Source organism: Schistocerca americana, chromosome 2 (assembly GCF_021461395.2).
Source record: "Schistocerca americana isolate TAMUIC-IGC-003095 chromosome 2, iqSchAmer2.1, whole genome shotgun sequence".
In the NCBI taxonomy this organism is placed as follows: Eukaryota; Metazoa; Arthropoda; class Insecta; order Orthoptera; family Acrididae; genus Schistocerca; species Schistocerca americana.
The window spans coordinates 431,143,145-431,157,076 of record NC_060120.1 but is presented as its reverse complement, the minus strand read 5'-3'; the positions used below and the strand labels follow the sequence as shown (position 1 = coordinate 431,157,076).

General features: G+C 43.5%; 1 protein-coding gene across 1 annotated transcript in view; it reads right to left on the bottom strand.

Annotated features, from left to right (window-relative positions):
* The window catches only part of LOC124594072 (putative inactive carboxylesterase 4), an 86,951-nt gene that overhangs the window by 4,223 nt on the left and 68,796 nt on the right, over positions 1-13,932 (bottom strand). The window contains exons 7-8 of the mRNA XM_047132422.1: positions 13,287-13,455; positions 4,432-4,607 (exon numbers count right to left, since the gene is read on the bottom strand). Of these exons, the coding sequence (XP_046988378.1) occupies positions 4,432-4,607; positions 13,287-13,455 (345 nt within the window). The remainder of the gene's footprint in view (positions 1-4,431; positions 4,608-13,286; positions 13,456-13,932) is intronic.

Sequence of the window (13,932 nt, the reverse complement as noted above, 5' to 3'; positions counted from 1 at the left end):
CATCTACAACAATGTGGAAATTATATAAAAATGTTAGAAGTAATCACAATCAACGTACAGCAGCCCATTACAAACAGTAAGGTGCTTAAAAATGTTATTAGGATAGGCAAAATGTATGTGGCATGCAAATAGAATAGCTAATTCACAGGATGAAGTTAAAACCATATGGTCAGTCATCAAGGAAGTGTCTGATCAGCAGCACAAGATCGATAATATCAAGTCAGTACTTAGTAAAAATATTTCTGTTACTATTAAGTCAGATATATTTACAGTATTTCACAATCACTTTCTGAAAATTTAATAAAAAACGTAGTTTCTATAGCTCTCTTGGAAAATGCCTTTCCGAGACTGAAGTCTGAAATACTTCACTGTCATACTGACAAGGGGGATATTGAGTCAATAATTAAATCACTGAAGACCAAGGACTCTCATGGATATGATGGAGTACCTAGCAGAATATTAAAGTACTGTGCTGCTCAAGTTAGTTCTGTACTTAGCCATATTTGCATTTTTTCCTTTAAGAATCGTCACTTCCCTGAACGACTAAAGTACTCCATAGCAAAGCCGCTTCATAAAAAGGGAGAAAGGAATAATGTAGGACATTTGAAACCTATTTTTACGCCAGGAGTTTTGCTAAAGTTATTGAAAAGGCTTTGTATGTAAAGATAATTGATCATTTTATTTCATATAATTTGCTATCAAATGTACAGTTAGGTTTTAGAAGTGGTTTAACAACTGAAAATGCTATCTCCTCTTTTCTCTCCGAGGTACTGGATGGATTAAACAAAAGGTCTCTAACGCTAGGCGTCTTTTTTTATTTAATTAAGGCATTTCATTGTGTTGACCACAAAATACTGTAAAGTTGGACCATTATGGAATACGGGTAGTAGCTCACAACTGGTTCACCTCTTACTTTAACAACAGACAGCAGAAGGTCATTATCCACAGTGCTGAGAATGGCTATGATGTTGGATCTGAGTGAGGTACAGTAAAGTGGGGAGTGCCCCAGGGATCAGTGTTGCGGCCACTCCTGTTCCTTATTTATATAAATGATATGTCCTCTAGTGTTACAGATGATTCTAAAATATTTCTATTTGCTGATGACACTAGCTTGGTACTAAAAGATGTTGTGTGCAACATTGGCACTGTTCCAAAAAGTGCAGTTCATGACAGAAGTTAATGGCTTGTAAAAATTAAATTAACGCTAAATCACAGTAAGACGTAATTTTTATATTTTCTAACGCACAACTCAACACAACCCGACGTTTTAATTTCACAGAATGGGCGTTTGATTAATGAAACTGAACAGTTCAAATTTCTAGGTGTTCCGATAGACAGTAAACTGTCATGGGAAGCCCACATTCAGGATCTTGTTCAAAGACTTAATACTGCCATTTTTACTATTCGAACGAAATGTGAAGTAAGTAATAGCTCGACAAAAAAAGTAGTCTACTTCGCTTACTGTCATTCGGTTATGACGAATGGTATTATGTTTTGGAGTAACGCTTGCCATTGTGAAAGGATATTTTTGGCTCAGAAATGGGCGGTTCGGGCAATAAGTGGTGTAAGATTGTGAACCTCTTGTCGACCCCTGTTCACTAGTCCGGATGTTCTGACATTGGCCCCTCAATATATATATTCTTTACCGTCGTTTCTTGCTAACGATATCAGATTATTCCCGACAATTAGCAGTGAAAACTCAGTTAATATTAGGCAGAAACCCTACCTGCATTTAGATCGCACTTCCTTGACTCTTGTGCAGAAAGGTGTGCAGTATACTGCTGCAACCGTTTTCAATAAGTTACCATAAGAATTTAAAACTCTTAGCAGCACCCAATGCACTTTCAAATCGAAGCTGAAGAGTTTCCTCGTGGATCACTCCTTCTATTCTGTCGAGGAGCTCCTTGAAAAATTAAGCTGATTCCTGTGTTACAGTCTTGATTTCGTTTACATAAAATTATGTCTCGTCTTTTTTTGGGTTCATTAACATACTATTTTATCTGTTATTAGGTTTATGTCGTAGTTTCATGTACTGACACGTTCCATGACCTTGGAGATTTGCTCCTCAATTTGTTGCTACGGATCTAGAAGTGTAAAATAAAAATAAATTAAAAAATCCCGAGCTGGTTGAAGGGTCCTGTCCATAATGCTCCAAATGTTCTCAATTGGGGAGCGATCTGGCGACATTACTGGCCAAGGTAGGCAAGGTAGGTTCGGCAAGCACGAAGACAAACATTAGAAACACTCGCCGTGTACAGGTGGCATTATCTTGCTGAGATGTAAGCACAGAATGGCTTGCCATGAAAGACAATGAAACTGGGCGTAGAGTAGTGTCGACATACTGCTATGCTGTAAGGATGCATCGATGAAAACCAAATGTGTCCTGCTGCGAAATGAAATGGTTTCCCAAACCTCAATGCTGGATGTCGGGCCTCATGACGGGTGATATTCAGGTTGGTATCTCACCGCTGTCTGGGGCGTCTCCAGACATGTCGTAGCTGGTCACTGGAGCTCAATCGAAACGAACTCATCACTGAAGACAATTCTATTCCAATTACATTCCAGGCCGAAGACGTGTCAGCAGACGCCCTGGACAGGGATAGGATACCAACCTGACTGTCACCCAACATACGTTCCTCCCAACAGGAGTGATGGACTGACGTGCCATTTCATTTCGTAGCAGCAACCCTTTGGTTGTCACCAACTGAACTTTTACAGCACAACAGTCCGTCGACGATATTCTTTCAGCAAGATAATGCTCGCCTGCGCACGGCGAGAGTTTCTACTGCTCGTCTTCGTACTTACCAAACCCTACCGTCGCCAGCAGGGTCTCTGGACCTCTCCCAACAGAGAACATTTGTAGCATTATGGGCGGGCCCTCCAGCCACCTCGCGATTTTGACGATCTAACGCACAAATTGGACAGAATTTGGCACGATATCCCTCAGTAGGATATCCAAAAACTCTATCAATCGACCGCAAGCCGAATAACTGCTTGCATAAGATCCAGAGGTGGGCCAATGCGTTATTGACTTGCTGAGTTTGTGAAACTCTTTCCCTTGAATAAATCATACAGTTTTTCTAAAATTGTAATCATCATTTTTTATCTGTACATGTACATCACATCTGCCGATTTCCGTTCCATTCGGATAATTTCTTCGTGGTATATCGCTTTTTTGGTATAGAGAAGGAAATCGGTCGACATGAACACATGCCTGCAGTGATATCCTATTCTACCAAGAAACGGTGTGGCAAGTAAGTCTACGACCTAAATATTTGAGAACAGGTGATTAGAATAGGTGCATTTCTTATTTCGGCATTTGTGCGCCTTCTCAGTCGTCGGGACAGAAGGAATGAGTTAACATACGGAGAAGAGCACTAGACCGCGTAAGATCTGCTCATGCCGTCTCTTTGTTCCCCACACAAGAAAAATAACGTCGATCTTACAGCTCGTCAACTGAGACATCAGTTTCAAGGAGGAAGTAATGCTTAAATGTGTAGTCGACACCACGGGACAGAGCAGGAAGAAAGTTATCAGAGGACGCTCAGCAGTTAGTATTACTCCTCACAGTTTCTGTTTCTGAATGAAATTACTCTCTTCTCACAGGTTCTGTTTCCAAATCAAATGGACTATTTCATTAGTCTAAACTGTACCTAACTATCAGCCATTTTGTAATTTTTTACCATTCGATCCTTTATCAAAGGATGAATTCCACAAAATATGATTACCAACTCAAATATAAATCACATAATACACATTAATAACTTTTGTTGGACGAGAGCACTTATATATTCAAGATTATGGTTTTAGAAGGTATTAATCCAGTGGAATTCGTGACTCCAGGTTTGGATACATGATAATCCAGTCCCTTTTGCGGAGATGGAGCACGGCCATTGCCACTCTAAAGACAGAAGTGTTTGTGGGAACTTAAGGCGGAAGATGTGTGTTTTAGTAAGTTTGTACAGACAATAGCTGGTCTTCACTGTAAGTATCGGAGACACGGTAGCATTTTCAGGAGGAGGACGCCAGAATCGTAAAAGGTGTAGATGCGCAATGAAGGAGGGACATCTCGAGTGAGTGACAAACTAACGTCAGAGTATTAAGACAGCTTACTTGAAACCGAAAGTGGTGGTCCAGTGGAAAACACTAAAGCGTTTGTCAGGAGGAGCGGAATTCAAATCTCAGTAATATCACGTAGACTAAAATGTTGCTCTTGTATAGCTTGACGTGAAAGCTGCTTAGCTCCTTCAATCTAATCTCTGCCAGTTCCTTGCTGTTCCATCCTACATTTTAAAAATGTTGCGCCTAATCTAGCTACCAATAGGTTTTGAAATACTAGTAATAAAAGACGGTTCAACAGACGAGGCCAGTTTTATTTACATAAAAAGAAGAAATACGGAATCAGCATGTTTTTAGCGTAATGATACTTACGTTAACATACGGCCCCAAGTTATCAGAAGATACGGGCTCGTCACCGTAGTAGAAGTTTTTCATCTCACGACAGAGGGCAATGCGGTCCTCCTTGCGGCCGTTGAAGTCCTGGGGGACCAGCCGCTGGAAGCTCATGTCGAGGTTCGCCGTGGCGTTGATGACATTACGGACGTTCTCTGTGAATGAAGTGTTTCTATAATTATTTGCATTTCTTGAGAAAACTAGCAGTTAATTTAGTACGTAGTACACGGCTGATGCAAGATGAGTGACGGAGGTAATGTCCATCAGTCCATAGGTCACTTGATTCGTGCTTCAGCAGCGAAAACGATACAGAGCTGATAGGACAATACATGCATTGCCTCTCCGACTAGAAGTGGCTGTATCAAGATAACTGCCATCTTCTTCCCAGCCCAGCTGCAGGAAAATGTCATACAACTTCTACCCTGAAATCGAATCGAAATACACTCCTGGAAACTGAAATAAGAACACCGTGAATTCATTGTCCCAGGAAGGGGAAACTTTATTGACACATTCCTGGGGTCAGATACATCACATGATCACACTGACAGAACCACAGGCACATAGACACAGGCAACAGAGCATGCACAATGTCGGCACTAGTACAGTGTATATCCACCTTTCGCAGCAATGCAGGCTGCTATTCTCCCATGGAGACGATCGTAGAGATGCTGGATGTAGTCCTGTGGAACGGCTTGCCATGCCATTTCCACCTGGCGCCTCAGTTGGACCAGCGTTCGTGCTGGACGTGCAGACCGCGTGAGACGACGCTTCATCCAGTCCCAAACATGCTCAATGGGGGACAGATCCGGAGATCTTGCTGGCCAGGGTAGTTGACTTACACTTTCTAGAGCACGTTGGGTGGCACGGGATACATGCGGACGTGCATTGTCCTGTTGGAACAGCAAGTTCCCTTGCCGGTCTAGGAATGGTAGAACGATGGGTTCGATGACGTTTTGGATGTACCGTGCACTATTCAGTGTCCCCTCGACGATCACCAGTGGTGTACGGCCAGTGTAGGAGATCGCTCCCCACACCATGATGCCAGGTGTTGGCCCTGTGTGCCTCGGTCGTATGCAGTCCTGATTGTGGCGCTCACCTGCACGGCGCCAAACACGCATACGACCATCATTGGCACCAAGGCAGAAGCGACTCTCATCGCTGAAGACGACACGTCTCCATTCGTCCCTCCATTCACGCCTGTCGCGACACCACTGGAGGCGGGCTGCACGATGTTGGGGCGTGAGCGGAATACGGCCTAACGGTGTGCGGGACCGTAGCCCAGCTTCATGGAGATCGTTGCGAATGGTCCTCGCCGATACCCCAGGAGCAACAGTGTCCCTAATTTGCTGGGAAGTGGCGGTGCGGTCCCCTACGGCACTGTGTAGGATCCTACGGTCTTGGCGTGCATCTGTGCGTCGCTGCGGTCCGGTCCCAGGTCGACGGGCACGTGCACCTTCCGCCGACCACTGGCGACAACATCGATGTACTGTGGAGACCTCACGCCCCACGTGTTGAGCAATTCGGCGGTACGTCCACCCGGCCTCCCGCATGCCCACTATACGCCCTCGCTCAAAGTCCTTCAACTGCTCATACGGTTCACGTCCACGCTGTCGCGGCGTGCTACCAGTGTTAAAGACTGCGATGGAGCTCCGTATGCCACGGCAAACTGGCTGACACTGACGGCGGCGGTGCACAAATGCTGCGCAGCTTGCGCCATTCGACGGCCAACACCGCGGTTCCTGGTGTGTCCGCTGTGCCGTGTGTGTGATCATTGCTTGTACAGCCCTCTCGCAGTGTCCGGAGCAAGTATGGTGGGTCTGACACACCGGTGTCAATGTGTTCTTTTTTCCATTTCCAGGAGTGTATTTCAAATTATTTTGAAGCCATTTTGACTATTTTTCAACCGTGACTGCCTCAGAAAATATGTAAAAGTTTTTAACTACCGCTACCAGTCACAAAATTTGTTAACTAATGTATTATTTATTGTGCGACATGTTTCGAGGGTATACCTCATCGTCAGGCTATATGACATCACAAAAACAACTTTACGATAGGATGATGCAGATATTAAACAGTCTTTTCACAAATGCTGTGGTTATCTTTGTTCTTATGGCGTGGCAGTCTCGTTGTGATGAGCTGAGGTGTTTCCATTTCTGTGGCTCTCGTGGCTTTCTTGATCACTGCTCACAAATTTTCACACACGTACCAGTAACTTGGAAACACGATCACAAAAACAAATATGTGATTTGTCTACCAATGGAGTTAGATAAGCACAACTGTAACGCTTTCGTACTTACTGAATGTATCTTTAATAAGATGCGCCGCTCTTTTTTGTATCTTCTCTAAATCATCTATAATTCATATCTGGTACAAATCCCAGACTGACAAGCAGTATTCGATTATTAGTCTAACGAAGATCTTGCAAGCTGCCTCCTTTGTGCGTGGACAACACTTCCTGAGGACTCTTCAAGTTATGGTCAGTATGGCTTCTGCTTCTCTACGATTAGTTTTATGTGGTCGTTCCATCTTAAATTTCTCCGTCGAACACCCCCCAGATAGTTAATGGATGTGACTACTTCCAGCAATCCTTCAGATATTACGTAACCATATAATAATGTGTCTTTTTGCCTATTAATGTGCAAATCCGTTACTTTTGTTTCTGTTGAGGGTCAATTACAAATCCTTGCACTTAAGGTCGTTCCTCCACAGGTCTTCCACCACTTCCCAACAACGTTTTAGTGTCGTTACATCTCTGTATACAACAGCGACATAACGCAAACAGCCTCATGGTGCTTCTGTCATTATCCATTAGGTCACAATATTTAAAGGGGAAACGGTGGTAGCAAAAATCTCAGAGGTCTTGACAGATTTACTTCAGATTTTTACACGATACTCTAATAAACATTCGCCCGGACGTAGACAACTTATTTCCAAACAACAATGCGATTTTTCCCGAAAAAACCGACTGCGAGAAAGAAAATGCTGTACCATGATGTGACAATGTGCTGCAGCGCGTGTGTTCAAGAGCCTGCCAGTACAGCTCTTCGAACGCCTTTGCGACACTCTCCCGCGGGTCAAACAACCCTGTGACCATTCACGCAGCCCCTCTCTACATACGTTCCATATCCCCCGTTAGTCCTGTTTGGTACAGGATCCACCTACTTGGTCAGTGTTCTATGTTGGGTGCACGCGTGATTTGTAAGAAATCTGCTCTGTAGACTGAGTGTACTTCCCCAGTATTCTACCCACAAATCGAAATATGCCACCTGCTTTACCCACTACTAACCCTACGTGACCAATGCGTCTCATATCTCTACAAATGTTACACCCAAACATTTGTATGAGTTGACCGATTCCAACTGTGACTCAGTGACAATATAGTTGTAAGACACTGTTATTTTTCTTCGTTTTGCAAAGCGCAAAATTTTACGTTTCTAGACATTTAACGAAAGCTGCCAATCTTTGCACCACTTTCAAATCTTATCAAAATTTGATTGGATGTTTAAGCAGCTTCATTCAGAAAGTATTTTAAAAAGTCCGAGGTCACCATAAATAATGTTCGCGATGTCATTGACATGTAACATGAATGGAAAGGGCCGCAAAACGCTTCCCAGAGGCAAACCCGAAGTTGACTTTACTTCTGTCGATGACTCCAGTAAAATAAGCATAATCTGATGCGTGCTCCCTATCAGTCCAATCACAAATTTCATGTGATAACCCGTACGACAGTACTTTTGATAATAGGCGTAGAAGTGGTACTGAGTCCAATGCTTTTCAGAATTCAAGAAATACTGCATCTATCTGACTGCCTTGATCCAAAACTTTCAGTAAGTCAAGTGAAAAAAGTGTGAGTTCGGTTTCACTTGATCGATGTTTTCGGAATCCGTGCTGGCTTCCATGAAGAAAGTCATTGTGTTCGAACTACCTCGTTATATTTGAGCTCAGAATATAATCTAAGATTATGCAACAAACCGATTTCAGTGACACTGGACGGTAATTTTGAGGATCACTTTTACTACTCTTGCTGTAAAAGGGGGTGTCCTACGCTTCCTTCCAACGACTGGGCGCGGTTTTTTGCTCGAAGGACCTACGACAGATAATACATAAAAAGGGAGTATCTCAGCCACAAATTCAGTATAGAATTTGATCTGGATTCCATCGAGCCCTGGAGCTTTGTTCAATTTGAACGAATTCAGATGTTTCCCAACACCACTGACATTAACACTTATTTCACTCCTCCTTTCAGTGGTACGAGGATTAAATTGGGACAATTGTCCTGGGTTTTCCTTTGTAAACGAACATTTGAAAATAGAGTTACGAATTTCAGCTTTTGCTTTGCTACCCTCAATTTCATTTCCTGTCTCATTCGCTAGATACTGGACACTAAATCTGGTGCCACTAACAGTCTTTACATACGACCAGAATTTCTTTATGTATTGTTAGAGGTCATCTGTAATATCCTGCTACAGTAGTCCTTGAAGGCTTCATGCATTGCTCTCTAGTCACCTAAAAGCGTTTCATTCAGCATCTCGCTATTGACAGCTACGCCTTGCTATGCAGTCATTTCCGTTTCTTTACAATGACTGTATACGATGGAGGGTCCCTCCCACTATAAACTGTTCTACTGGCCACGTATCTATCCAGTGCATGCTCCACTATTCTTTGAAATTAGAGTCATAGTGACTGTACATGTCACGTCCTGTGCTAAAAGGTTAAGTTTCCTCCTTGTGATATGATACTACTGTACTTTATGAAGTTTATTTACTAAATATCTCTTTCTACTTGCTTTTTTTGACCTTTATACTTTGGTTTTGCAACAATCGCGTCATGGTCATTGACACCAGTTTTGATGTTGACATTGACAATGACGTCAGATCTATTTGTTGCCATTAGACCTAATATTTCCATCATGAGTGGGATCCGAGTTCTGTGCTCTAAGGAGTTATCAGAGAGAGTATTTAGTAATGTTTCACACTGTGTCTTGTTACATCCATCACTAGAAAAACTTTAATTTTCGCAACTGAATGTTGATTGATTTAAGTTTCAGATGATTACTTGGGAACCTATGTACGAGTACAAGCGAACTGAGGATTTCTCTAAGGTTTTCTGCCATATCAGCAAGTGAGTCTGGCGGACGATACAAGGACCTAACTGCAATTCTGTGCCCTCTCCTGACACAGACTCTTTCCCAAACAATCTCGCATGTTGTTTCAATTTTTGTCGCTACGGATCTGAGTGATTTGTCTGCTGCGACAAAGACATGACTTCAGTTTCCCATTAGCTCATTAGCTTAACCTTTCGCTAAACACTTAAATTTTCTCCAGAAATCTTATGTGCTATCAACTTCAGGTTTTAACCAGATTTCTGTAACTAGTATCATGTGAGCTTCACTGCTTTTCAGGAGCGCTTCAAACTCTGCCAATTTGTTGCGATACCTTCGGCACTTTACCGTTGGGATTTTAGTATTCTCACCTGTGGGAGGCATTTCTTTCGATCTTACACTGATACTTCTGGGTTTCCCACAGCTATCATTATCTAGACAGGCTGGAGAATCGCCTAATCTGAAAAACTCTTTTGTGGAAATTTGTGGTAAGGTCTTATGGGACCAAACTGCTGAGGTCATCGGTCCCTAAGCTTACACACTATTTAATCTAACTTAAGCTAAGGACGACACACACACACACACACACACACACACACACCCATGCCCGAGGGATGACTCGAACGTCCGACGTGGGGGAGCCGCGCGTACCGTGACAAGACACCTAACACCACGCGGCTACCCCGCGTGGCAAACCCTTGTGTGCACCCCACACACAGTCAGCTACCTGGGTGCACATTGACCCATTTAGGTCGACCCTACAGTTTTCAATCCTACGGCGCAAGTCCAGGAGGTTGCAGCCTAGCTTCTCACAGAACCTTCGAAGTCTCTGGGTCAGTCCTTCCACTTGACCCAGAACCAGTCAGCTTAGTACTGTAAGATACACGTCTCTTGTGAAAGCTCTTTGCTTACCATGTTTTGAGTTATGGTAGTATGGGCCAAAACAAGACTTAATGAACTTACCCCTTGAGATTTCTCAGCCAACAATACCATACGACATTTACATTTAATTATTCCATAAACTGCGAGCCCCTCAAAAGATGCATAATGGGTGATTCATTGTTACCTGCTCTTTCCTCAGACAACTTTCTGTATGCTTAACAATGCCACATTCTGTGTTGAAATTACATCCAAGTTAACTTCACTGTTTATTACCATTTATCGCAGCAAACTGTAGCACAGATGTTACTGAAAACTGGATGAAGACGGTATGAACACCCTCTTTTACCCACTCAAGCCACAAACGTAAATTAGAGTTTACCTTCCTGTTGACGATGTGGTCATTAGAGACTGAGCAAATCTACATCTAAAAGTACCCATTTGACGTGAATGAGGAAGGGAAAATGCCTGTCTAGTTGACAAAGGTCGTCTCGGCAGCGTTTGCCTTAACTGCGCAGTCACATACACTGGACTAGGCGGCTTTCAGACTAGTTTGTGATGGAAAGAAAATGAAGGCACTTATGCAATTTCTCTGATGCGGTCCATTCTCCACAGAATTCTGGATGATAGTTCAAGTTAGAGAGACAGCCTCCGTATTAAACTTCTCAGTGCTTAGTAGTGGAAGTATTGATAGTATAAAGCCAGCCTGTTATGTCAGCGCTGTAAACACTATCGATAAATCTGCTGAATCTGCTGAAGTAGTCACATGATAGTAATTAAACGATACGTCAATCACTCTTGCCTGCAAAAATTAACACTCTAATGGAAAACACTGGTTATAAACGTACTCGACATGTTCCATTAAGTTGTAACAGTTGCTACATTAAAAAATTTCCCACAGGCGTTGCATTTTTCTAAAACATTGTGTTATCACAAGAAAATGGTTTCACTTCGTAAGATACATCGATAACATTACAGCTTGCTGTAATGAGAGGCTAACATGTAGAAAGGCGGCTTGCTACACTTCGGAAAAGGTGGGTGATTACAGGCGTAAGGGATCACCACGGGAAATAGCAACTTCTTTGGAATAATCGTAGACTGGGATGTTATAGCAAGGAGCATAACATTGCGGATAATAACATGGATAGCGTTTGATTTATTTACCGTAAGTGCATTGTCAGTGCTTCATTGCCCGCCACAGAAAGCGTCTCTCACTGTTGAAATTGTTCAAAGCGTATAATTTTGAGCCATTGACTTGAGAAATCTGTTTGAGAGTACTGTTGAAGCGAATGGGAGGATGACGTCTCTCTTCATCTCAACGTGCTTCCCATGTGTTAGGGCGCTTTACGTAAGAGATCAATTTACGTTTTTGGGTTTCTAATAGGCAACTGTAGCACTGAAGATGCAGCTGCCCTTTAAAAATTCCGTTCGAGAATAAAATACGCGATTAAAAGGCAGTACACGAATTTAATTTTTAGGTTTGCAAACTTACGTTTCACTTTTACATCTACATCTACATCTACATCCATACTCCGCAAGCCACCTGACGCTGTGTGGCGGAGGGTACCTTGAGTACCTCTATCGGTTCTCCCTTCTACTCCAGTCTCGTATTGTTCGTGAAAAGGAGGATTGTCGGTATGCCTCTGTGTGGGCTCTAATCTCTCTGATTTTATCCTCATGGTCTCTTCGCGAGATATACGTAGGAGGGAGCAAGATACTGCTTGACTCTTCGGTGAAGATATGTTCTCGAAACTTCAACGAAAGCCCGTACCGAGCTACTGAGCGTCTCTCTTCCAGAGTCTTCCACTGGAGTTTATCTCTCATCTCCGTAACGCTTTCTTGATTACTAAATGATCCTGTAACGAAGGGCGCTGCTCTCCGTTGGATCTTCTCTATCTCTTCTATCAACCCTATCTGGTACGGATCCCACACTGCTGAGCAGTATTCAAGCAGTGGGCGAACAAGCGTACTGTAACTTACTTCCTTTGTTTTCGGATTGCATTTCCTTAGGATTCTTCCAATGAATCTCAGTCTGGTATCTGCTTTACCGACGATCAACTTTATATGATCGTTCCATTTTAAATCACTCCTAATGCGTACTCCTAGATAATTTATGGAATTAACTGCTTCCAGTTGCTGACCTGCTATATTATAGCTAAATGATGAGGGATCTTTCTTTCTATGTATTCGCAGCACATTACACTTGTCTACATTGAAATTCAATTGCCATTCCCTGCACCATGCGTCAATTCGCTGCAGATCCTCCTGCATTTCAGTACTTTTGTTGCTAACACGGAAGAAAAGTCCAAACGGAGATCCTGTTATCCAAATATCTTGCTTTAAAATACTTATATAGTGAAGTAGTTAAAAAGCTGTAGAGCTGAAAGTAGTGAAATCGAGGTTAGAATAGTCCAGTTCCCAGTTCAATACGAAAAATAACAAACGGTAAATGATCAGTCTGAGTCCTACCTCCATCGCACATGTCAGTTTTTCTCTGCATGTCCATCTTTTCAGAGATGGTTGCTGGACGCAGCTGTTCGATACAAGATGTCTAATGCAACGTCTTTCAGTCGTCTAGTTTCGAAACTTATTTTATTTGGCTACCAGTTTCGACGATTTTCTGCCGACGGCAGACGATGGTTGAAGTGATCGCTATAGCAAGCAGTACTTCTGGCCAGTGTTTTGACCATAACCGAGGTGGAATCTTCCTACACGTCGATCAGGGGCCTGAAGATGGCGAAATAAATCGCCGAAACTGATAGCCAAATAAAATAAGTTTCGAAACTAGACGGCTCATTGGACATGCTGTCAGTTACTGCACTGTCTGCCGGACAGCTCAGACACGGGCACTTACTGACGAGGAAGACGGCGCCTTCTAGGGCGGTGACGCCGGTGAGCAGCGGCACGCGGTGGGCCCTGCCGGCGCGCAGCAGCTCGGCGGGCGGCTTCGTCAGGAAGGCGCCCCCCTCCGCGTCTGGCGGCTCCGCCGTCATCACGAACGGGACCACCGTGCGCTCCTTGTCCTGCACGTGCGACACACGCAGCTGTTACACTGATCGCAGGATGCGCGAAAACATACACTAGCACTTCTAAAGTAACTGCATAACCACTAGAAATTTCACACAACTTCTCCAAAGGCGTGATGCAGAAAACTACGAGATGGTAGACAAAAGTTACCCTAATATACCACAGAAGAGCTAAAGAAATTGGTACACCTGCCTGATATCGTGCAGGGCCCCGCACGCAGAAATGCTACAACACGATTTGGCATAGACTCGACTAATGTCCGAAGTAGTGCTGGAGGGAATTCACACACTCAATCTTGCAGGGCTGTCCAGAAATCCGTAAGAGTAGAGGGGCGGGAGGGGGAGGGGGGGCTCTTATGAACACCACGTTGCAAGGCATCCTAGATATGCTCAATAATACTCACGTCTGGGGAGTTTGGTGACCAGCGGAAGTATTTAAACTCAGAAGAGCGTTCCTGAAGCCACTCCGTAGCG